The sequence below is a fragment of the Salmo trutta genome, chromosome 23 (assembly GCF_901001165.1).
Source record: "Salmo trutta chromosome 23, fSalTru1.1, whole genome shotgun sequence".
NCBI classification, from domain to species: domain Eukaryota; kingdom Metazoa; phylum Chordata; class Actinopteri; order Salmoniformes; family Salmonidae; genus Salmo; species Salmo trutta.
In genome coordinates, this window is record NC_042979.1 from 22,123,557 (window position 1) to 22,149,407 (window position 25,851).

The 25,851-nt window shown below is 41.8% G+C and overlaps 2 protein-coding genes and 1 long non-coding RNA gene across 6 annotated transcripts; 2 read left to right on the forward strand and 1 right to left on the reverse strand.

Moving 5' to 3' along the window:
* The first annotated feature begins 89 nt into the window (after nucleotides 1-89).
* Nucleotides 90-11,711, forward strand: LOC115159589 (uncharacterized). 4 transcript variants are annotated; one of them, XR_003868913.1, is made up of 5 exons: nucleotides 90-393; nucleotides 1,815-1,861; nucleotides 9,404-9,548; nucleotides 10,647-10,736; nucleotides 10,880-11,711. It is a non-coding gene; the product is annotated as an uncharacterized LOC115159589 (long non-coding RNA). The 4 variants fall into 4 exon arrangements; XR_003868915.1 differs by lacking the exon at nucleotides 1,815-1,861 and having other exon boundaries at nucleotides 91-393; XR_003868914.1 differs by lacking the exons at nucleotides 90-393; nucleotides 1,815-1,861 and adding an exon at nucleotides 7,797-8,132.
* alad (aminolevulinate dehydratase) lies at nucleotides 11,509-22,163 on the reverse strand. The gene is made up of 12 exons (XM_029709459.1): nucleotides 22,058-22,163; nucleotides 21,084-21,206; nucleotides 20,467-20,517; nucleotides 19,145-19,241; nucleotides 14,872-15,007; nucleotides 14,685-14,768; nucleotides 14,458-14,546; nucleotides 14,247-14,302; nucleotides 14,060-14,147; nucleotides 13,863-13,949; nucleotides 12,008-12,137; nucleotides 11,509-11,904 (listed from the first exon to the last, which is right to left on the reverse strand). Exons 2-12 carry the CDS (start codon nucleotides 21,197-21,199, stop codon nucleotides 11,846-11,848), a joined length of 993 nt encoding a protein of 330 aa, XP_029565319.1. The 5' UTR covers nucleotides 21,200-21,206; nucleotides 22,058-22,163; the 3' UTR covers nucleotides 11,509-11,845.
* LOC115159588 (transmembrane protein 203-like) lies at nucleotides 22,133-25,036 on the forward strand. The gene is made up of 2 exons (XM_029709460.1): nucleotides 22,133-22,215; nucleotides 22,751-25,036. The coding sequence occupies exon 2, from the start codon at nucleotides 23,052-23,054 to the stop codon at nucleotides 23,466-23,468; it is 417 nt and encodes a 138-aa protein (XP_029565320.1). The 5' UTR covers nucleotides 22,133-22,215; nucleotides 22,751-23,051; the 3' UTR covers nucleotides 23,469-25,036.
* Nucleotides 25,037-25,851: the final 815 nt, after the last annotated feature.

Here is a 25,851-nt window from a genome sequence, read left to right on the forward strand (position 1 = left end):
CTTGTGGCTTACCCCAGTTGTCACATGTCCTTGGAAGTTGGTGATGTCATATCTACCACACTGTGCAAGCAGGCATAAAAAGTGTGATTTTCCCACAATGAAGATAGCTACTCCTGGAGTGTGCGTCACCTATGAAAGTCTTTCCCCCGCTCTCATTTCCAGTCTCCTCCCACCCCTCTCAGGTGGTCAGGGTTTCCCGTTGGCGGAGGTGGTGTTCTTGTTGCGGACCAGCCAGGAGAGGTTGCGGGGGACGGGCGGGCGTCTGTGCCCTACTTGCCGAGTGCCACACCTTGATGGTGGAGTCGTCAGCAGCAGCTCCTGGTCGGTCGGACTGAAGGCCGATTTATGTCAAAAGTGTAACTAGGCCACTCTGGAACATTCAATGTCGTCTAGGTAAGTAACCCAAATGTATATTTGTCCTTGTGTTTTAAGGTAATGTCCTGCTGAAAGATGAATGTCTCCCAGTGTCTGTTGCAAAGCAGACTGAACCAGGTTTTCCTCTAGGATTTTGCCTGTTTTTAACTCTATTACATTTATTTTTACCCTAAACAACTCCCTAGTCCTTGGCGATGACAAACACACCCATAACATAATGCAGCCACCACCATGCTTGAAAATATGAAGAGTGGTACTCAGTGATGTGTTGTGTTGGATTTTCCCCAAACATAACAGACATAAGGTTCAATTATTTTACTTTTGTGCCTTATTGCAAACAGGATGCATGTTATGGAATATGTTTTATTCTGTACAAGCTTCCTTTTCATTTAGGTTAGTATTGTGGAGTAACTACAATGTTGATCCATCATCAGTTTTCTCCTATCACTGCAATTAGTGATTTCCTTCCTCTCCGGCAACTGAGTTAGGAAGGATGCCTGTATCCTTGTACTGACTGGGTGTATTGATACGCCATCCAAAGTGTAATTAATAACTTTACCATGCTCAAAGGTATATTCAATGTCTGCTTTTTTTTTGCCCATCTACCAAGAGGTGCCCTTTTTTGCGAGGCATTGGAATACCTCACTGGTCTTTGTGGTTGAATCGGTGTTTGAAATTCACTGCTTGACTGAGGGACCTTACAGATAATTGTATGTGTGGGATACAGAGATGAGGTAGTCATTCAAAAATCATGTTAAACACTATTATTGCACACAGAGTAAGTCAGTGCAACTTATTATGTGACTTGTTAAACACATTTTTACTCCCGAACTTATTTAGGCTTGCCATAACAAAAGGGTTTAATACTTACTGACTCAAGACATTTTCATTTTCTATTCATTTGTTAACATCTCTAAAAACATAATTCCACTTTGACATTATGGGAAATTGGGTGTAGGCCAGTGACACAAAATCTCAATTTAATATCTTTTAAATTCAGGCTGTAACATAACAAAATGTGGAAAAGGTCAAGGGGTGTGAATACCTTCTTGAAAGCATTGCAGGGGATTTCTGTGTCCAGCTGGGGTTTGCATTACATTTAGTTCAACTTCATAAAACACATGCTGAACAGGATTAAAGATTAGAGGTTGACCGATTAATCGGAATGGGCGATTAATTAGGGCCGATTTCAAGTTTTCATAACAATCGGTAATCGGTATTTTTGTCCACCGATTTGCCGATTATTATTATTATTATTATTATTATTTATTTTTTTACACCTTTATTTAACTAGGCAAGTCAGATTAAGAACACATTCTTATTTACAATGACGGCCTAGAAACGGGGGTTAACTGCCTTATTCAGGGGGGATTCGTTTTTGCAACCTTCGGTTACCAGTTCAATGCTCTAACCACCTGCCTTACATTGCACTCCACAAGGATTACCAGGCTGACTACCTGTAACGCGAGGGCAGCAAGAAGCAAAGGTAAGTTGCTAGCTAGCATTAGACTTATAAAAAACTATTAATGTTAACATAATCACTAGTTAACTACACATGGTTGATGATATTACTAGTTTATCTAACGTGTCCTGCGTTGCATATGATTGATGCGGTGCCTGTTAATTTTCATTGAATCACAGCCTACTTCGACAAACGGGTGTTGATTTAACAAGCGCATTTGCGAAAAAAGTACTGTCTTTGCACTAATGTACCTAACCATAAACATCAATGCCTAACAGGAATATTTAGACTTAGTCACCTGTTAGATAAAATATGGAACGGTTCCGTATGTCACTGAAAGAAAAAAACTTTTGCTTTCGAGATGATAGTTTCCAGATTCAACCATATTAATGACCCAAGGCTCGTATTTCTGTGTGTTTATTATATTATAATTAAGTCTAGGATTTGATAGAGCAGTCTGACTGAGCGATGGTAGGCAGCAGCAGGCTCGTAAGCATTCATTCAAACAGCCCTTCGCTGTGCTTCAAGCATTGCGCTGTTTATGACTTCAACCTGGGTGGGTATAATTTGTGGAACGTTCCAACAGGAATCTATTCCAAAAACTTCGTAAATAACAAGGTTTCCAAAAAACAACGCATACAAAGTTGTATAGCGGCAGAATAAGATACCGGGTAGTGAGTGGTCTATTTCATTGCGTTTTTCACTCATCACGTTTATTCCGAAAAATGTCTGTCCTCACATGTCTGTTTGCCTATAGACAAACATTAAGAATAAGCTACGTGGTGAGTTGATGCCTATTCGTTAGCTAGGTTTGTATGTGTTGCTACTTTGTATGCGTTGTTGGTTGGCAACCTTTTACTTTACGTTTTTGGAACAGATTCCTGTTGGAACGTTCCACAAATTATACCCACCCCTTCAAACCTGTCATCTCCCAAGATTAGGCTGGTGTAACCGATGTGAAATGGCTAGCTAGTTAGCCGGGTGCACGCTAATAGCGTTTCAAACGTCACTCGCTCTGAGACTTGGAGTAGTTTTTTCCCTTCCTCTGCATGGGTAACGCTGCTTCGAGGGTGGCTGTTGTCGATGTGTTCCTGGTTCGAGCCCAGGTAGGAGCGAGGAGAGGGACGGAAGCTATACTGTTACACTGGCAATACTAAAACGCCTATAAGAACATCCAATAGTCAAAGGTATATGAAATACAAATTGTATAGAGAGAAATAGTCCTATAATTCCTATAATAATATAATAACTACAACCTAAAACTTCTTACCTGGGAATATTGAAGACTCATGTTAAAAGGAACCACTAGCTTTCATATGTTCCCATGTTCTGAGCAAGGCACTTAAACATTAGCTTTTTTACATGGCACATATTGCACTTTTACTTTCTTCTCCAACACTTTGTTTTGCATTATTTAAACCAAATTGAACATGTTTCATTATTTATTTGAGGCTAAATTGATTTTATTGATGTATTATATTAAGTTAAAATAAGTGTTCATTCAGTATTGTTGTAATAGTCATTATTACAAATAAATAAAAAATAAACAAAACCGGCCAATTAATCGGTATCGGCTTTTTTGGTGGGTCCTCCAATAATCGGTATCGGCGTTGAAAAATCATAATCGGTCGACCTCTAATTTTAGATATCAGTTATGTTATCATAGAAAGGTCAGATCAATCTTCATGAATACAGGTAGGCCTATTTCATACGATGTTGCAAAAACTTGTCTCAGGTGTGGTGAGATTCTTTGTGTTTTCACAGATGCACTTGCACAACTGAAATGGGTTGTAGTGGTTATAATCTGGCTTGGGTGTTTCAGAGCAAATATGCAACTTCTAAGACCTGTTATGCATGCAAACAAACACTGAGGAAATGTTTGTTAGCTTACTGTTAGGGTTATAATTAAGAGGTGTGCTGTGTATGTAATTTAGTTTTCCGCCACATGTCCTCATACTGAGCTCCATCTATGTGCCACACGAGTCACAATGTCTGTGTCGTAAGTAACATCATTGTGTACCAAAACATTTCTAATGAGGATAACTTGCGTTTTGAATTAAGTAATTAGCCTAATTTCATTTGTTAAAGGCCTTGTGATGCACATTCCAGAACAATTACCAATGAAAGCACATTATGAGAAAGAGATAGAGAAGAGAGACAAGGAAGGAGACAGAAATGAGTGAGAAATAGCAGGTGTGTGTGTCCTACCAAGGCAGATGACAGCAATCTCCCCAGAGGAAGAGTGATTAGAGCCCAGGTAGACTCCAGACACCAGTAGCAGGGTGTTGTCAGCGTTGAACTGGGAGAACTGGGTGTAGCCCCAGTTGAAGTGGCGCATGCTGGAGCTGTGCACCATGGTAATGGTGCCATCGGGCCGCTCTGTGTCCCAAAGCTGACCAGCACAGTAGAGAGGAGGATGTTGGGTGAGGAGAGTCTACAGCTATGATGTGCAAATCTCAACAATTACATTTGTTTCCCCTTACATCACATTTTTGGGCACTACAAGCTTGAAACTCAGGTCCGTGATGGTTCCTGTGCTATAATATTATTGACAAATATTTATATTGTTGTTTTTGCATAACAGCAGTTATGCTAACATAGGCCTTGAGGCCCAAATGTATCTTTGTGACTGTTGTTGTGGAATACAACAAAACAAATACTGGTGCACAATGGCCATCTTTATTTGGCTTATCCCTAGCCCTCAACTAAAGCTACCATCTTCTCCAGTCATATGATGTGACAGACCTTGACGGTGCAGTCTTTGAAACAGGAGGAGAAGCGGTGTCCTCGGTGGGAGAAGGCCAGATGGAGGACCTGGTCATGGTGCTCTCTCAGTCTGAACCTCCACACAGGGAATGCAGTTAAACAGACGCTTGAACTCTCTGTACCACGACACAGAAGCTAGGGGGAGAGACAAGTGAAAATGGATCACAAAACTATTGAAAATATCTATGCAAATCGAAGACAGTACTGCAACAATAAGCAATAGTCAACATAAGATATCAGATATTCAGATGCTTCAATTATTCACGTGTGTATTGGTGGAAGTAAATATCAATTTTCCTATGCAGAACACCATACCATTATCCATAATCAATATCTATTCCAACAAATCATTCCAAAATTTGCCCAGTTGAGGGCTAGCCCAACCCATGGCTTCAATACTCAGCAGACGAGCTTCAAAATAATGTCTGACTTTCCTACTTTCCATAATTTACAGTATTGGATGGGTTGAAATGGAATTAGCCCAACTCTGCTGCCTGGAGTTCTATGTGGCCTACAAGGGTTTCTGGGCACAGAGTGGGTGATTCGGTAGTAGCTATAGAACAATTCCCTCCACAGGAACTCATCTCTGGACACTGCCAGCCATTGTCTGCAGGCCAGGCCAGCGCTCAGCACAGCGTCGTGGGGGAGTCGCAGGAAGATCTCCAGCACCAGGCTGTCTTGCAGGCCTGAGCCATCGTCCATCCTGACATTCTTCAAGGGAACAGCACAGGGAAATAATTATTCTGATACATAGTATTGGTATTAGGCTCCGACGAACCATCAAACAGGCAAAGCGTCAATACAGGACAAAGATCGAATCGTACTACACCGGCTCTGACGGTCGTCAGATGTGGCAGGGCTTGCAAACCATTACAGACTACAAAGGGAAGCACAGTCGAGAGCTGCCCAGTGACACGAGCCTAACAGACGAGCTAAACTCCTTCTGTTCGCTTCAAGGCAAATAACACTGAAACGCGCATAAGAGCACCAGCTGTCCCAGATGACTGTGTGATCACACTCTCTGCAGCGAATGTGAATAAGACCTTTAAACAGGTCAAGATTCACAAGGCCGCAGGGCCAGACGGATTACCAGGACATATGCTCTGGGCATGCGCTGACCAACTGGCAAGTGTCTTCACTGACATTTTCAACCTCTCCCTGTCTGAGTCTAATACCAACATGTTCTAAGCAGACCACCATAGTCCCTGTGCCCAAGAACACTAATGTAACCTGCCTAAATGACTACCGACCTGTAGCACTCACGTCTGTAGCCATGAAGTGCTTTGAAAGGCTGGTCATAGCTCACATCAACACCATCATCCCAGAAACCCTAGACCCACACCAATTTACATACCACCCCAACAGATCTACAGATGACGCAATCTCTATTACACTCCACACTGCCCTTTACAACCTGGACAAAAGCAACACCTATGTGAGAATGCTATTCATTGACTACAGCTCAGCGTTCAACACCAGTGCCCTCAACGCTCATCACTAAGCTAAGGACAATGGGACTAAACACCTCCCTCTGAAACTGGATCCTGGACTTCCTGACGGGCCGCCCCCAGGTGGTAAGGGTAGGTAAAAACACATCCGCCACGCTGATCCTCAACACAGGGGCCCCTCAGGGGTGCGTGCTCAGTCCCCTCCTGTACTCCCTGTTCACTCATGACTGCAGGGCCAGGCACGACTCCAACACCATCATTCAATTTGCTGATGACAACGGTGGTAGGCCTGATCCCCAACAATGACGAGACAGCCTATAGGGAGGAGGTCAGAGACCTGGCCGTGTGGTGCCAGGACAACAACCTCTCTCTCAACGTGATCAAGACAAAGGAGATGATTGTGGATTATATGAAAAAGAGGACTGAGCACGCCCCCATTCTCATCGACGGAGCTGCAGTGGAGACTATATACAGGGGGGTACCAATACAATGTGCGGGGGCACCGGTTAGTTGAGGTAGTATGTACATGTAGGTATTAAAGTGACTATGCAGTGGTGTAAAGAGGGGGTTGGGGGTGGCACAGCAAATAGTCTGGGTAGCCATTTGACTAGATGTTCAGGAGTCTTATGGCTTGACTAGGGTGGCTGGAGTCTTTGACAATTTTTAGGGCCTTCCTCTGACACCGCCTGGTATAGAGGTCCTGCATGGCAGGAAGCTTGGCCCCAGTGATGTACTGGGCCGTTCGCACTACCCTCTATAGTGCCTTGCGGTCAGAGGCCGAGCAGTTGCCATACCAGGCAGTGATGCAACCAGTCAGGATGCTCTTGATGGTGCAGCTGTAGAACCTTTTGAGGATCTGAGGACCCATGCCAAATCTTTTCAGTCTCCTGAGGGGGAATAGGTTTTGTCGTGCCCTCTTCACAACTGTCTTGGTGTGCTTGGACCATTTTAGTTTGTTGGTGATGTGGAAACCAAGGAACTTGAAGCTCTCAACCTGCGCTATTGTTATTTTACTGCTGCTCTTTAATTTCTTGTTACTTTTAATCTCTTATTCTTATCCGTATATTTTTGAAACTGCATTGTTGGTTAGGGGCTCGTAAGTAAGCATTTCATTGTAAGGTTGTATTCGGCGCATGTGACTAATACAATGTTTTTTGATTTGAGGCCATACAGTAACACATGCATGACAGCAGCACCCAAAACATATAACACCCTGCCCCACAAAATAACTCTATTTCCTACCAACTCGTTCTATAGTAAGCATGACAGCTAAGAGTTTGACTGGAGAACTCCACACCACATGGCATGGTTTGCCCACTGAGGTCCAGCAACCAGTCATGAGTTGATAGAATGAAGTAGAATTAACCAGTCATGTATAATCATCAGTCTTGATCATATGGAATAATGGATACAACAAGGAATGGTGGCTATATCCATAAATTATACATATCCACATATAGCTACAACTTTAGCTTGCGAATCTTCTGAAGTTACTAGTGTAACCGATGTGAAATGGCTAGTTAGTTAGCGGTGGTGCGCGCTAATAGCGTTTCAATCAGTGACGTCACTCGCTCTGAGACTTGAAGTAGGGTTTCCCCTTGCGTCGCAAGGGCCGTGGCTCTTGTGGCGCGATGGGTAACGATGCTTCGTGGGGTGTCAGTTGTTGATGTGTGCAAGGGTCCCTGGTTTGAGCCCGGGTTGGGGCGAAGAGAGGGACGGAACCTACACTGTTACACTAGCTAACGTTAATCTTGCATTCGCAAACAAAACAACCCCCTTTCTGTAAAGATTAGATTGCTAGCTAAACCAAGGACTTGTTCTGTTTATAGGCGAATTGCTCTGGAAGCCAAAACAGCAACACATGCCATCTAAACGTGAATCGATTCTCAATTGATTCTCGATTCTCAAACTTGAATCGATTCTAATCTCTCTACTTTCATATCACATCAAAATAATTTTACAAACGCAAAATGTACACTGTTTTAATCAATTTTAACACAGTTGCAGCCGACAGTATTTTTCAACGACAACCCGTTTGTGGTATCCTTCTTCAGTTTGCACACAGGTGTTGGGAGATGCAGGTAACGTTAGTCCACTCTGTCTCCCGTAAACAAGCGCTGTAACATGGACATATGGCTGTGTGGGAACCATAAACCTGTGTGTCAATTTAACCTGCTGTTTATTGAAAATGATTTATCGCTGATATGAAAGTTATGGTCCTTATGCTTCAAAAACGGTACCGCAAGTGATGCATGTTAATAATATCCGACCGTGCATCGGGCTCTTAAACTCCTCATAGAAGACCGTCGTCCAATGACTTATGTATAACGTTAATATAACTTAGTATTGATCAAAGGCCTGCTAGTTACATTACCGGCATCAACAATTAGCTATGTTCTACATACCTCCAACTAAAAAGAACAGTCAAATGAAAATAAAACAATACTCGCTACGGTTTGTTTTGTAATGTGTGATGAATAAATTTAAAGCTACACATTTAGGGAAGCAAAAACGCTCAGCTCGCTAACTAAAGTACCTAAGTTAACATTACCTAGCTAACGCGATAGCTAGATAAGCTACAAGCTAACGTTAGCTGTCGTAGGTTTCTAAATTTCACTTTGCCAGTGTGTATCCTTCATTAAACATTAATCTATATCAATAACTACTTTTCCCCCCCAATATAAATTCGTATAATATGAAACCGTGAACCACCTGCCCGTCGACAATCTTTATGGAGACAAATCAAATGGCTAACCAAGGTAGCTACTGTAGCTAGCTAACCAGGGAAAAAATGACAATGTGCTGCACCTGTAAGACTTGATTGTAAAAAAAAAAATTATGAAAACATAAATTAGTTCGTTTTTTTGGTATTCATTTAATGTTAGCAGTATGGTTAGGTTTAAAATCATTTTTAATTAGATAAATTGTAAAAATAAGCGGAGTTAACCATAGTTATGAGTGTGAGTGTAGTCTAATCGGGTGGTTTGTGGTAACTAGTGACAAACGCGAGAAGTCTCCTGTCCCACATGTTACAGACCCGACAAGTGGATTTCACAACACTCGCCATTTAATCAGAATGGTAAACCAGACATTAAAACCAGGGGTAAAACTAATAACAATAGTAAGCAGTAAACAAATACACAATATATATTGTGTGTATAAAAGATGGGCCTACTCAATGTCTTCTGGGGTAGAGGAAAATAGAAGGAGCAAAATCATGTATTTGTTGAAAATATTTGACAAAGAAATTTGTTGACAGTTTAGCAGAGTGCGTTTCCTCTGCATTATTCACACATAATTGCTGATGCAGGCATCTTGTGATGAATGTTCTCTCATTGGCTTGTCTGTGCAGTCTGCACACACCAACAGCTAGAGCACTTGCATAGAACTGAGCACCTTTCTTCAGCTCGTGACTACAAGCTACCTACCACAACCCATATAGCCTATGACCAAGATCATCTTCTGAAGCCAACCCATGTTGTGACTCATCTTCAGCGGTAAGAAAATTACAACATTATATAGCAAATAATTACAAGTCTAATATACCATCATTTACTCAATCTTTAACTAAAATCTAAATTGTACGCACTATTCAATGAATGCAATAATTTACCATTTTCTAAAGAATAATTCCTTTTCATGCTCATCAAAATAAGACACCTTTAAGAGAATGGTTAGGATTTTTCTCAATTGGCCAAGGAGTTACAACTTGAAACCTGATAGGGGTGGTATCATTTTACCAGCCTGTCACATGGCTTTGCTGGTTCTCCTTGCAGGTAGACTAAAGTACAGGATTGTATTGTGAATAATCGGAACTGTGATCTACTGTAAAGGTCTACTAATCTAACAAATTCACAACTACCTTATACACACAAATGTAAGGGATGAATAAGAATATGTACATATAAATATATGGATGAGCGATGGCCGTGCGGCATAGGCAAGATGCAGTAGATGGTATAGAAAAGTATATACATATGAGATGAGTAATGTAGGATATGTAAACATTATTAAAGTGGCATTATTTAAAGTGACTAGTGATACCTTTATTAAGTCCATTTATTAAAGTGGCCAGAGATTTGAGTCTGTATGTTGACAGCAGCCTCTCTATGTTAGTGATGGCTGTTTAACAGTCTGATGGCCTTGAGATAGAAGTTGTTTTTCAGTCTCTCAGTCCCAGCTTCTGGATGATAGCAGGGTGAACAGGCAGTGGCTCAGGTGGTTGTTGTCCTTGATATTTTTGGCCTTCCTGTGACATCAGGTGCTGTAGGTGTCACGGAGGGCAGCTAGTTTGCCCCCGGTGATGCGTTGTGCAGACCGCACTACCCTCTGGAGAGCCTTGCAGTTAAGGGCGGTGCAGTTGCCGTACACGGCGGTGATGACAGGATGCTCTCGATTGTGCATCATTTACAGATGACAAAAGATTGGCAGACAAATAGAAAGCTTTGAAATTCACTGGAGTTAAAAAATATCTGTTCTCCTAACGAAGAGCCCTAGTATATAAGTAATAAACATAGGATGAGGAAAATACATGAAAGCACTGAAACAGACACATACTGTAATATTGCACATTAACAAATTGTGTCCCTTCTCAGCGGTGTCCTATGTGGCTGACAGCATAGCTTCCTGCTGCTGCCCCTCAGGAAAGATCAAATCAGCTACAGGATGACAATACCAGCTCAGGGGTAAGTGTTTTGACCTGCCAAAATGTGTATGTCTAGTTCACATCCAGTTTCATGTGTTGTTCTCCTGTCTAATCTATGGGTGTGTGTAGGTACAGTAGCTGAGTAAAGCATGTTAAACTTCTACCTGTTTTTCTATTTTGCAGGGGAGGATGTGTGGACAGTCTTCGAAGGGGCACCATCCAGTGAAAACCCTCCAGCCAATAAGATTCTCCCTTAGATGGCTATTTTAGAGAGGGACTAGGGGTAGGGTTTTAGTACTTTGAAAATGCATCCTTCCTTCAAGATTTCACTGATTAGTACAGAATTAGATAGTGCGGCATATGGCTAGCCGGTACTTTTCCTCTGTGCTTGTGATAATGATGACTTGTCTGTAAACTCCTTGTTTGGGAGGTGGATATATCTGACAACACCCAAGTACAGAAGGTAACCAGCAGAGTCGAGTGTGGCTGAACTGCAACCTATTTTGCTTTCATTATATTTAGTCAAATCTATGACAAACGTATTGAACCAAGTTATATGTAATTAAGAAAATGTTACTTGATTGAGCATATTTCAGACTTGATTGTAGCTTTTTTACCAGGATCATTTACCCTGGTAAAAAAAGAGCTTTACAGGTTTCTTGACCCAACCTTACAACCACGGCTAAATGTCAGCGCTAAAGCCAGAGCTATTAGAGACGTCACAGAACAAACTATAAAAAGTCAAGGCCTATATTCATGATACTCTATTTAGAAAACTATAGAAATAGTAAATAATGCCCATAAACCAAAAACACAATCAACATATTTTATATTACCATTCTTTCATCTAACATTAGACAAACCCTTCAAAGCGAATTTGATAAGCTTTACAAAAGTGTCTACTAGCTCCAAGACTCCCACCTCTGGTGAGAATTAGTGGTTGCTGCACACAAAGCCAAAAAAAACAATATGTCGTAACAATGTTATATAGAAAAATAAACTGTAAATGAATGTATGAAGATAGATTGCCTGTTCTCACATGTCAGTTTGGTTTGAATAGACACCATTTGTCAGTGTAGGTCAGCCTTGCATAGCTAGGTAAAAAGGAGTTTGTCACATGATCCATCTCTATGTCCATCCTTCTGTCTGTTACTCTTTCAGCCAGGTGAGCAGTTGAGGTGTGTAGTAGGTGATGATGATGTCAGCACCTAGAGCAGAGGGAAGAATATAGAACTAGAGCAGTAGAACTCACTCTCTCTATAGGAACAGAGCACTGTTCCTCCAGACCCAAAGTCTCCCATCCCCTCTCACCTGCCCTGCGGAATGCAGTCATAGACTCCAGTACAGCGGTGCGCAGGTCAAAAGCTCCAGCCTGGGCCCCATGCCACAGCATGGCAAACTCCCCTGACACGTTATACACTGCCAGTGGGTGAGTGGGGTGCTGGAAGAGACCAGAGAAGGATGGTAAGAAAGCAATGGAGCAGATTAAACTATTGTGAAAGATAGTGAAAACGTGTAAACTCAGCAAAAAAAGAAACGTCCTCACTGTCAACTGCGTTTATTTTTAGCAAACTTAACATATGCAAATATTTGTATGAACATAACAAGATTCAACAACTGAGACATAAACTGAACAAGTTCCACAGACATGTGACTAACAGAAATGAAATAATGTGTCCCTGAACAAAAGGGGGGTCAAAATCAAAAGTAACAGTCTGTATCTGGTGTGGCCACCAGCTGCATTAAGTACTGTAGTGCATCTCCTCCTCATGGATTGCACCAGATTTGCCCGTTCTTGCTGTGAGATGTTACCCCACTCTTCCACCAAGGCACCTGCAAGTTCCCGGACATTTCTGGGGGGGAATGGCCCTAGCCCTCACCCTCCGATCCAACAGGTCCCAGACGTGCTCAATGGGATTGAGATCCGGGCTCTTTGCTGGCCATGGCAGAACACTGACATTCCTGTCTTGAAGGAAGTCACGCACAGAACAAGCAGTATGGCTGGTGGCATTGTCATGCTGGAGGGTCATGTCAGGATGAGCCTGCAGGAAGGTTACCACATGAGGGAGGAGGATGTCTTCCCTGTAACGCACAGCGTTGAGATTGCCTGCAATGACAACAAGCTCAGTCCAATGATGCTGTGACACACCGCCCCAGACCATGACGGACCCTCCACCTCCAAATTGATCCCGCTCCAGAGTACAGGCCTCGGTGTAACACTCATTCCTTCGACGATAAACGTGAATCCGACCACCGCGACTCGTCAGTGAAGAGCACTTTTTGCCAGTCCTGTCTGGTCCAGCGACAGTGGGTTTGTGCCCATAGGTGACGGTGATGTCTGGTGAGGACCTGCCTTACAACAGGCCTACAAGCCCTCAGTCCAGCCTCTCTCAGCCTATTGCGGGCAGTCTGAGCACTGATGGAGGGATTGTGCGTTCCTGGTGTAACTCAGGCAGTTGTTGTCATCCTGTACCTGTCCCGCAGGTGTGATGTTCGGATGTACCGATCCTGTGCAGGTGTTGTTACACGTGGTCTGCCACTGCGAGGACGACGTCCGTCCTGTCTCCCTGTAGCGCTGTCTTAGGCATCTCACAGTACGGACATTGCAATTTATTGCCCTGGCCACATCTGCAGTCCTCATGCCTCCTTGCAGCATGCCTAAGGGAAGTTCACGCAGATGAGCAGGGACCCTGGGCATCTTTCTTTTGGTGTTTTTCAGAGTCAGTAGAAAGGCCTCTTTAGTGTCCTAAGTTTTCATAACTATGACCTTAAATTGCCTACCATCTGTAAGCTGTTAGTGTCTTAACGACCGTTCCACAAGTGCATGTTCATTAATTGTTTATTGTTCATTGAACAAGCATGGGAAACTGTTTAATCCCTTTAAAATGGAGATCTGTGAAGTTATTTGGATTTTTACGAATTATCTTTGAAAGACAGGGTCCTGAAAAAGGGACGTTTCTTTTTTTGCTGAGTTCATGTTGTCAGAAGAGAAGCTAAAGCGGCATGTTTTGTAGTCTTCATAACTGATGAAAAGTTTGTTTGTGTACCCTTGGGATGTGAATTTAGTGTGGTGTGGTTATTTAGCTCAAACTATCAACACCACTCCCAGAGCCTGAAACACTGTTACCAGACAGAGAAAGGGGTTAATGAGGGAGAACATACTGACCTTGTCTTTGACCTCCCTCACTATGTCCAGATAGGGCAGTCCTGGCTTCACCATCAGCATATCTGCTCCCTCCTTGACATCTCTGTCCTGAGATAAAACCATAAACAAAATCTCAACCAGCTGGGTAAACAGAAGATCTCTGACACAAACACGATCTCCCCCTAATACACATGGACGCACTTCAGACACTTTCTTACCACAGCTCGTAGTGCCAGGCCCCTTGCACCGGAGGGCAGCTGATAACAGCGCCTATCTCCAAATGCTGGCTTGGACTGTGCTGCATCTCTACACACACATAATAATAGATCTTAGAACATCTTGTCAAATGGTAACGTGTAAGTAATGCCTTTTCTGCACATCTTAAGTTTTAAAATCAATTGTTACCTGAAGGGACCATAGTAACAGGAAGCAAACTTGGCACTGTAACTCAGCACTGACACCTGAGGAGGAAATACATGTATTTTCTTGGACATTTTCATTCAGGAAATTCTGCCTTTTAGCAAATGGCTTCCTTACTGAGGATTTCCTTTCCTTATTGAGTCCATATGAATATGCGTTCTATTTTTATGTACAAACTAGTGCTCCCATCTGTTACCTTGTTGCCCATGTCATTGGACATCAGTGAATGTTTGATAGCTCCCACTCGCCCATCCATCATATCAGAGGGTGCAATGATGTGACAGCCTGTACGAGACGAACAAGAGATCTTAAACTATTGACATGGGTATAAGGCCCCATAAACAATACCAACATTGGTATTGATAAACATTATTTTTAGAAGTGAGAGTAGAAAACAGAGGGTTGAGGAGTGACCAAACTCACCAGCGCGGGCATAGGCCAATGCCACTTCTGCCAAACGTTGGCAACTGGCACTATTGTCCAGAGTGCCATCCTCCCGCAAGATTCCTGAGGGAGAATCAGAGGGCAGTCTTATAACAATGTACTGTCAATCAAAATAAATTATATTTGCATTAGTTTTAGACAAATGGAATGTGATAGAGTGACTGACCACAGTGTCCATGTGAGGTGTAGGGACAGAGGCAGACGTCACAGGCCATCAGCAGGTCAGGGAAAAGAGACTTTATCTTCTTCACAGCCAACACAGCCGGAGTATTGTCTGTGTCTGCACCCGAACCTCTCTCATCCTGAGGATGACAAGGTGTGCAAGAAAGCTGGCGTCAGCCTTTTAAATACATACTAAGTTTACAAATGCATACAGATATAGGATCTTAAATTGAGCCAGTTTGCTACAGCAGGTTAATAATCGTGAATTATTATGTGGATTATAATTAATTGACATTTATTGTAGGGGTTGATACATTTTACATTAAGGCAAATCAAGTCTGAAATGTTAAAGTGGAAATTACTAACTTAAGAATACTTTTTAAACCTTGAATACACTACAGGTTTGCATGTCCTGCTGTGCAGGAAAAGTCTCAACAAAAGTGGTCAAATTAAGATCCTACATCTGTATTGGTCTTTCTATAAATAAATAGGGCCAATGTGTGATATTGGGATCAACACTACAAAATGGTTTAAAACAAACAAAAATGATTTTCATGCAGTTCCACATGTGTACTTAGAGGAATAAAAATGAATATATGCATATTGGCCCATAACTCCACCTATACAACAAGAACATACAGTCGTGGCCAAAAGTTGAGAATGACACAAATATTAATTTCCACAAAGTTTGCTGCTTCGTCTTTAGATATTTTTGTCAGATGTTACTATGGAATACTGAAGTATAATTATGAAATGCTTGTAAGTGTCAAAGGCTTTTATTGACAATTACATGAAGTTGATGCAAAGGGTCAATATTTGCAGTGTTGACCCTTCTTTTTCAAGACCTCTGCAATCCGCCCTGGCATGCTGTCAATTAACTTCTGGGCCACATTCTGCCTGATGGCAGCCCATTCTTGCATAATCAATGCTTGGGGTTTGTCAGAATTTGTTGGTTTTTGTTTGTATACCCGCCTCTTGAGGATTGACCACAAGTTCTCAATGGGATTAAGGTCTGGGGGGTTTCCTGGCCATGGACCTAAAATATTGATGTTTTGTTCCCCGAGCCACTTAGTTATCACTTTTGCCTTATGGCAAGGTGCTCCATCATGCTGGAAAAGGCATTGTTTGTCACCAAACTGTTCCTGGATGGTTCGGAGAAGTTGCTCTCGGAGGATGTGTTGGTACCATTCTTTATTCATGGCTGTGTTAGGCAAAATTGTGAGTGAGCCCACTCCCTTGGCTGACAAGCAATCCCACACATGAATGGTTTCAGGATGCTTTACTGTTGGCATGATACAGGACTGATGGTAGCGCTCACCTTGTCTTCTCCGGACAAGCTTTTTTCCGGATGCCCCAAACAATCGGAAAGAGGTTTCAAAGAAAATGACTTTATCCCAGTCCTCAGCAGTCCGATCACTGTACCTTTTGCAGAATATCAGTCTGTCCCTGATGTTTTTCCTGGAGAGAAGTGGCTTCTTTGCTGCCCTTCTTGACACCAGGCCATCCTCCAAAAGTCTTCGCCTCATTGTGCGTGCAGATGCACTCACACCTGCCTGCTGCCATTCCTGAGCAAGCTCTGTACTGGTGGTGCCCCGATCCCGCAGCTGAATCAACTTTAGGAGATGGTCCTGGCGCTTGCTGGACTTTCTTGGGCGCCCTGAAGCCTTCTTCACAACAATTGAACCGCTCTCCTTGAAGTTCTTGATGATCCGATAAATGGTTGATTTAGGTGCAATCTTACTGGCAGCAATATCCTTGCCTGTGAAGCCCTTTTTGTGCAAAGCAATGATGACGGCACGTGTTTCCTTGCAGGTAACCATGGCTGACAGAGGAAGAACAATGATTCCAAGCACCACCCTCCTTTTGAAGCTTTGAGACTGTTATTCAAACTCAATCAGCATGACAGAGTGATCTCCAGCCTTGTCCTCGTCAACACTCACACCTGTGTTAACGAGAGAATCACTGACATGATGTCAGCTGGTCCTTTTGTGGCAGGGCTGAAATGTAGTGGAAATGTTTTTGGGGGATTCAGTTCATTTGCATGGCAAAGAGGGACTTTGCAATTCATTTCAATTAATCTGATCACTCTTCATAACATTCTGGAGTATATGCAAATTGCCATCCTACAAACTGAGGCAGCAGACTTTATGAACATTTATATTTGTGTCATTCTCAAAACTTTTGGCCACGACTGTAGGCCTAGGACTATACATACTCTTAGCAGGGTTCATAAAGACATTGGCAAGCAAAATTCAAGGACTTTCAGGGACTTTTTCAAGCACTTCATTGTAATTTTTAAGGACCTCAATGTTAAACAATTGTATAATTTATATAAATTGTACATGTAGGACCAAATATAGAACCCCCCCCCCCCAAAAAAAAATTAATATTGCAGGTGTAACATGGAAAACAAAATGTATTTGTAATGTTAATTCATTACCTGATTATATTGTGAATAAGACCACTAGGCAGTCGTTTGTCATAATATCCAGAATATCCTACACAATTGCGCACAGTAAACTCTGTCCAATCTGTGGCACAAAAACATAAACTCATTATCTTAATGTCTTCTCTGTTAAATCTAACGAGACCCTGCTGTTAATCAAGCAGACAACAACAGATGATCAATATCAATTCGCTAGGGATATTAGAGCCAATGTGGATCCAGGCACAACTGTCTTCACCAATGTGAGGAATGAGATACCAAAATATTCGGGACATTCCTTGTCAACACCTTTTTTCCGGCACTTGGGCTGTTGTTGCATCGCATGCACTATCTATCACAACAGCTGTTCCTCACTTGACTGTCATTCTGACAATTCCTTCCTGGATCAGATGACATGTGAAAATTACACTGGTGTAACATCAACTGGACACAAATGCGCATCCAACAAGTATTATGCATAATTATTGAAGAACTAATTTAATGACAGTATTGACTTAGGTTTTAAGTATCAAGCTAAGGTGACTCTTTTGGTTAGAATTATTCGATTTTGCAATCGCGTACATAATTGATTTGATTATCACCACGTAACATAAGGAGAAACTAAATGTTACGTAGTTACACTGCATTTCTGAGTTACAAAAAACTGTCCAACAGCTAGATCCAGGATTCTTAAAGGGTTCAAGTTCAATGTCTAATTTAACTGATTAATGCATAATATGATATAACGACAATTTACACTGCCATAAATGCAAGGAAAGAAAAGTTGTTTTATGTCACACGATTTTAGACAAATCCGTCAAAACACCAACCATGATAAAAGGTTAAGCATAGGTTTTAAATCAACTCGTGAATCGTATTTAATATAGATAGCCACAATCCCCCCATATCTTAATGTAATGACATGGGGGGGAAAAATGCTGATTATTATCAATGACTTATCAACAGCTGTAAGAAATTGTCCAGTGTAGGAAATCCTCACTGGTACCCTAGTTCATAGAAATACCTATATATACACACACTAAACAAAAATATAAATGCAACATGCAACAATTTTACTGAGTTACAGTTCATATAAAGGAAATCAGTCAATTTAAATAAATTCATTAGGCCCTAATCTATGGATTTCACATGACTGGGCAGGTGGCGCAGCCATGAGTTGGCTTGGGAGGACATAGGCCCACCCACTTGGAAACCAGGGTCACCCAATGGGGAGCCAGACCCAGCCAATCAGAATGAGTTTTCCCCCACAAAATGGCTTTATTACAGACAAATACTCCTTAGTTTCATCAGCTGTCCGGGTTGCTGGTCTCAGACGATACCGAAAAAGGGCTGGTGTGGTTACACATGGTCTGCGGTTGTGAGGCCGGTTGGAAGTACTCCCAAATTCTCTCCAATGACGTTGGAGGCGGCTTATGGTAGAGAAATTAATATTAAATTCTCTGATAACACCTCTGGTGGACGTTCCTGCAGTCGGCATGACAATTGCATGCTCCCTCAAAACTTGAGACATCTGTGTTATTGTGTTGTGTGACAAAACTGCACATTTTAGAGTGGCCTTTTATTGTCCCCAGCACAAGGTGCACCTGTATAATGATCATGCTGTTTAAACAGCTTCTTGATATTACAGCACCTGTGAGGTGGATCGACTATCTCAGCAAATGAGAAATGCTCACTAACAGGGATGTAAACAAATTTGTGCACAAAATTGTAGAGAAATAAGCTTTTTGTCTGTATGGAAAATTTCAGGGATCTTTTAGTTCAGCTCATGAAACATGGGACCAACACTTTACATGTTGCGTTTATATTTTTGTTCAGTACAGTTTACTGGTACCTTAGCTATTTTTGCGGGAACTCCAAAAATCAGCACACACTTCAAGCCCTTCTCCACAAGGGGGCGTAGCATGCCCTCCAGTTTATTCACTCCATATCTGAGAGAAGAAAACAATTTGATTGAGGGAGACACAGGGAATGGACAAACAACAAAGTGCTATTTCAATACAACTTTGAGGCAAGCAATTACATAGTGGCACTTCATTAGCAATGCATTGTGATGTATTTGATCTCCATAACCTAAAATCATGTTTGTCTTGGGCAACAAACCAAATCAGTCTTAGTAAGTTAGATAACTACCGAAGTTAGATAACTACCGGAGTGCCAAGTCTATGACAAAAAGGCTTCTCAACAGTTAATACCCCCAAGCCATAAGACTCCTGAACAGGTAATCAAATGGCTACCCGGACTATTTGCATTGTGTGCCCCCCCCAACCCCTCTTTTACGCTGCTGCTACTCTCTGTTTATCATATATGCATAGTCACTTTAACTATACATTCATGTACATACTACCTCAATGGGCAGACCAACCAGTGCTCCCGCACATTGGCTAACTGGGCTATCTGCATTGTGTCCCGCCACCCACCATCACATACGCATAGTCACTTTAACCATATCTACATGTACAAACTACCTCAAATCAGCCTGACTAACCGGTGTCTGTATGTAGCCTCGCTACTTTTATAGACTCGCTACTGTATATAGCCTCGCTACTGTATAAAGCCTCGCTTCTGTTATTTTTCACTGTCTTTTTATTTCTTTACTTACCCATTGTTCACCTAATACCTTTTTTGCACTATTGGTTAGAGCCTGTAAGTAAGCATTTCACTGTAAAGGTCTACACCTGTTGTATTTGGCGCACGTGACAAATAAACTTTGATTTGATCTATAGACACAGTATTTTCAACTCTGACACATAATAGTGCCAAGGCTTAGGGCTCAGTATTGGTTTACAGCCTACTTTATTGTAACCAAATGGTGCATGATAAGGGAGGGTTGTGAGGGACAAAAAGCTAATGGATTCTCTTCTTATCTTGGCCCAGTTGTTGGCTCTGGATCCACCCTGCCTCACAGTATTTATCTGGAGGTCACAGCCTTGCTCTCAATGGTCCCATCCCCTGCTCATTCTCACTCAATCAGATAGCCATTATAATTCAAATTTAAAGTATTTTTGTTTCAAAGTCATATGTTTTAAAATATGATTACAATACATGATACATTAATAGCACATTGGGGGTATTCAACTACTGTACCCAGCATAGATGAGCAATTATCATAGCTGAGATTATAAACCAAATGAACAGGTAATCTGGAGTCATTACCTGGCCTGGCCAGGTAGACTAGCGATGGGCTCCACAGCATCAGGACTGTCACTGTTGGAGAAAAGAACCAGAAAGCTGCCATGTCACAAAAACACATAGCCATCCAAATATATACAGTACCAGTCAAAAGTTTAGACACACCTCATTCAAGGGCTTTTCTGTAATTTGACTATTTTCTACATTGTAGAATAATAGTGAAGACATCAAAACGATGAAATAACACATATGGAATCATGTAGTAAACAAAAAAGAACAAATCAAAATATATTTTATATTTGAAATTCTTCAAAGTAGCCACCCTTTGCCTTGACGACAACTTTGCACACTCTTGGCATTCTCTCAACCAGCTTCATGAGGAATGCTTTTCCAGCAGTCTTGAAGGAGTTCCCACATATGCTCATTTAAATAAATAAAAATGTAAACATATGTGCTATTTCATAGTTTTGATGTCTTCACTATTATTCTACAATGTGGAAAATTGTACAAATAAAGAAAAACCCTTGAATGAGTTGGTATGTCCAAACTTCTCACTGTTACTGTACAGTTTACCTTACTTTGACATTTGTATCACAACATCAAGACATCCTAGTGTCTATGTGGTAGAGGAGAGACATTACGTGATGAAGATGGGGTAGATGAGGTTCTCAGGTCTCAAGTCTGAGGCACAGGTCTGCCAGTATCTGAGTGTTGGATGGAAATAGCCACTGTGGAGGAGAGACTCGACCGGTTGCATCTTTGCCCTGAGAGAGAGGAAGAGAGAGGTGTTTGACAATGGCACGTATATTCACGCCCACATTTCTGAGACGCATTGGAATGAGAGAATGGTTTACACATTCACCCACATTAACTGACCATGCATGCATGAAACCCGACTTAAACATAACAATTGGATGACCCTGAGTGACATCAGTGATAATGCTGGTTTTCACACAACTTGAGCAAGAGTAATTGTTCACATTTATGAAAGCACATCCCAGATCCGTTTAATTATATAATTTAAAGATTATTAACATGAAAATGTCTACATCTATATTAAAATGGATGATTTTATTAAAATAACCAGGTAATTATATCCGAATCAAATGGGTGGAGAGAGAGTCCGTGGATAGTTCCTATTTTCTTAGGAACTATCCACAAGCACGCGGACCAGAGAAGCAAAATGCATGCTTTGACACCAGACATCAAAAGTTCACAGCTGGAGAGGAGTAACGTTAAAACGATACCTGTCAAAAAAAAGCGCGTTTGATAAAATAAAAATACAACGTTAGGTAAATGACTGATTTAGCAAGCAAGCTTACAATATTGTGCTTTGTGACATACAACACCTACTATTAGTAATGATTGAGCTAAATCTGTTATTAAACAATAGGTTTAAAACAATTAAATGCAATGACAGAAAGCTAACTTCAACTTATTCAATCAAGAATCATGTGCTATCAAACTGGCCAGCGATATACACCAAACGACTATAGCAAGCACACTTGCAACTCCTCCTGCTCATATTCCACAGATGTATAACTTGTTCACCTTGCAACATCCAAAAGATAATTTATCAGCATAAACTAACATACAACAAGGTTCGTGTTCTTACCTTGTACAGTACGTCCTTGCTCCTTGGCTTCGCTTGCACTAGTCTCACGCACTAACCGGCCACCGTAAATTCCGTGAACGTACAAGTTCTCGCGATTGTACACTATCTCAGTGAAGGAAGGAAAACATTACGAAAAAATCGGAACTCAATTAATTAAGGTAAAACCACAAACTGTTGTTAAAATCTTGTAATGTTATACAGTAACTCCCATCAGTTGACACATGCAAAGAAGGAGAAATAGCTGCATGTGGTGATTGTAAGTAGCTAGTATGAGATGAAGAAGGGCTTCGCTACGAGATACTGTAGATAGCGAGCTAGCTCATTGTGCTAGCACTGTCTGACTGTAGCTAACTATCCGAATAATCTGACAATACAGCATTTGATCGGTTAACTACTAGACAGCTATTACGTTATTCGTTTGCGATTTCAACTCTCATCACTACCCTCTCACCATTGTATTTCTGAACGACACATCAGTTTCGTCTAGACTAACGTTACAGATTGTAACAATGTTTGCAACTTTTGATACGTTTGTTTCAATCGACTTCACGCATGTTACAATGTAATTTGGTAAAGGGGAACTGAAGTAAACAGCTATTGTCACTTTGATGTTCAGTGTATGGCCATTTCAATAAATGTAAGTTAAATTTTGTTGTCATGCTCTGAATAAAATATCTCTGTTTCTAAATAAAGGCAGAACACCTTGATTCTTTGAAGACATCCTCCACATGTGAAGCTCATCACTGGCTCACAGTATTCCGTCCTCTCTGCCCCCCACTGTCTTCAATGATGTAGATGAGCTTTATCGTCTGTGCAGCAGTTCCTCTTCTATTGCCTTCTGTGGATTCCTGCCCAGACGTCCATGTCTCCTTTCCTTCACACTTTACCACCCTGAGTCTGGAACATCACCTCTCCTGAGTCGAACCAGTGACTATACCCCAGCTCATCCCTGGTTGAACAGTCCACCTGCGTCTACTTCCTCCACCTTAAGGCAATGCTGTTCTCTCTGCGGGAGCTGGTCCAATGGCTGGGCTTTGCCACTTTTGAGCTCTTCCTCCAACTGGGGGCTCTGCTGGTCTTCAGCGTGCTGGTAGCACTGCGGGCCGACTTCTTTGACTCTGGGATGAGCTGGTGGCTGGTCTTCATCCCTCTGTTTGCCGCTGATGGCCTCAGCACCTACTTCACAGCCATCGTGTCCATCCGGCTATACCAGGAGAATGAGAAAAGGCTGGCAGTGCTGAGGCTGCTATGGGTGCTGACGGTGCTCAGCCTCAAGCTGGTGTGTGAGGTGCTGCTGTGCCAGAAGCTGGCAGAGCAGGAGCAGGCGCGCGATCTGTGGTTCGGTCTCATTGTCTCGCCGCTCTTCATCCTCCTGCAGCTGCTGATGATTCGCGCCTGCCGCGTCAACTGAGGCCAGGGGCGGTTTTGTTTAGCAACAAAATCAACACGTGCGCAACTATGGGGCAAAAAAACCCAGACCGGGTTGGCTTAGATCAGGGTTGGGCAAATTTGGTTGTGAATCAGCAGTTTTTCTCATGTTATGTCAGTCACTGACAGTCACTCAATTATACCATGTCAGCTAACATTTTTTAGATTGGTAAATTAGTCTTGCCAGCTATTTAAACTTGGTCTAATTACCGACCAGGGGGGCCCCGTTGATTTTGTTAGTCACTCACTCAGATATCATATTTAAAAACAGCAAACATTTCTCTCCCTAAGGTAGAATATCAGGAAATTAGCTGTAAAACTGCATATTATTCTTTCCGCTGTCACGTTTTGCTTGCAAGGTAGGGGGGTCAACAACATTTCCCTTAGGGCCCCCAAAAGGTTAGGACTGGCTCTTACGGCATGTTGGGGCGGCAGGGTAGCCTAGTGGTTAGAGGGTTGGACTAGTAAAAGGTTGCAAGATCAAATCCCCGAGCTCACAAGGTAAAAATCTGTCGTTCTGCCCCTGAACAAGGCACTGTTCCTAGGCCGTCATTGAAAATAAGAATTTGTTCCTAACTGACTTGCCTAGTTAAATAAATGTAATAAATACAATGTGTGTGTATGGATGTGGGGGGGACTGTACGGATGTAGGTACCCAGACCTCATGATGAGTTCAGAATTTTTGGTGACCCCCAAAGTTCGCCATCCCTGGCTTAGATTGTTGACAACATGTAAACTATATTTAGTCTCAATGTTTATTGAAAACATAAATACACAATGTATGCACAATGAGTACTTGCTGTCTCTCAAATACATTGTTACAGTTGTTGGTTAGCTAGCTAGCGAAAACACCTCTAAACAAGATGGGGTATCAATAAAAAGATACAAGCTGCAACGAGCCACCTACGATTCCCCGCGTGGCAGGTTCTTGGCAATGGTGGAGTTCGTTTTGCATGGCCCGGTGCCCCGGGTAGACGGAGGTCTTAAGTGAATTATCCTACCCACCTTGGGCACCGGGCCACGCGAAACGAAATGCACTATTATTGCTAGCTATCATAACAACGCATGCATTCTGGGCCACATCGATGCGCTTGGATCACTTTCGTGACGTTGTGAGCCAACCCGTCTATACAGGTGGGTTGTTTTAATTAACAGACTATTGTCAAGTACTCGGTGGACTAATGGCTGGAGATGTGGGTCATGGGTTTCCCCTCCATTTCTGACCTCGTCTGAGGACAGTGTGACTGTTTCCATGCGCTTTGTCTGCATGGCTCTCCCATGAACATTGCTGCCTGTGGATAAAATGTATCGTATTTGATCTGTGTTATGGTCCTCTTGTTCAAGCATGTATTCATGGCCTAATTTGATCCTTCAAAGTGTAATTTAATTCCTAACGTGAAATGTGGTGCTGGGGAGGGTCAATTGAAGTACTGTCTTGAATTTGGTTACTGTCACCAGTTTTCTTTTTTTCTCTCTTTTTCTTATCTGCTCGTTTTTGGTAACCTTGTTGTTTGTATATATGTGTAAATAAACATTTAAGCTGGTGAAGTTGATCATGTAATATTATTTAATCTCATCAGAAATCTATGAAACATTAATCAGCCCTCTTTTGGTCAATTCTGAACGGATTCCATGCCGTTATGTCCCATGTAGACTTAGATCTTTGGTATGTCCACTGTTATCCCCTATGACGACGAGATTTGGGCACAAGGTGTCGCTATTTACATTGAGGATGGGCGTGTGACCTACTCAATTTCCTATGCCTAAACCAACATTGGCAAGGCCGTTCAAGTAATAAAAGGAAAGTTCACATAGGAGTGAGTTCATGGAAGTAAAAGTCATAATCGCTAATATCATGGCTAAGGCTGCATAAGCTTCATTTTGGAAAATAAAATACATTTTGACCTGTTTGACCATTTTATGCCCATCAAGCACTAATCTCTTGTTTTCGTATTATTACATGGATTAAGGTGAGATAATCGAATATGATCCACTAACCAATAGTCCCACAGGTTTTCATCTAAAGTTTCCCCTAAACAACTAGTAGAATAGTAGTAGGCATAGCTTGACCAAATGAATTATCTTATATCCAACACCATTTTATTTCGAGTGCTGGCAAGGCAACAGGAGGGAATTTTATTTTATTGGTCTTGGACACTGATGGTCGACAATTTGCTCTGCTCCACACACATCTTTAAATACTTGAATCTATTAAAACCATTTAATGGTACCTTTCATGTTTAGGTCAATAATTCACTTGAAATTAAATGCATTATGTTATTTATTTTTTTAAAGAGCAATTGAGGAGTCGATACGTGCTTTTATGATAAAATATTTCAATTTATTCACTGAAAGGGTTAAACCGT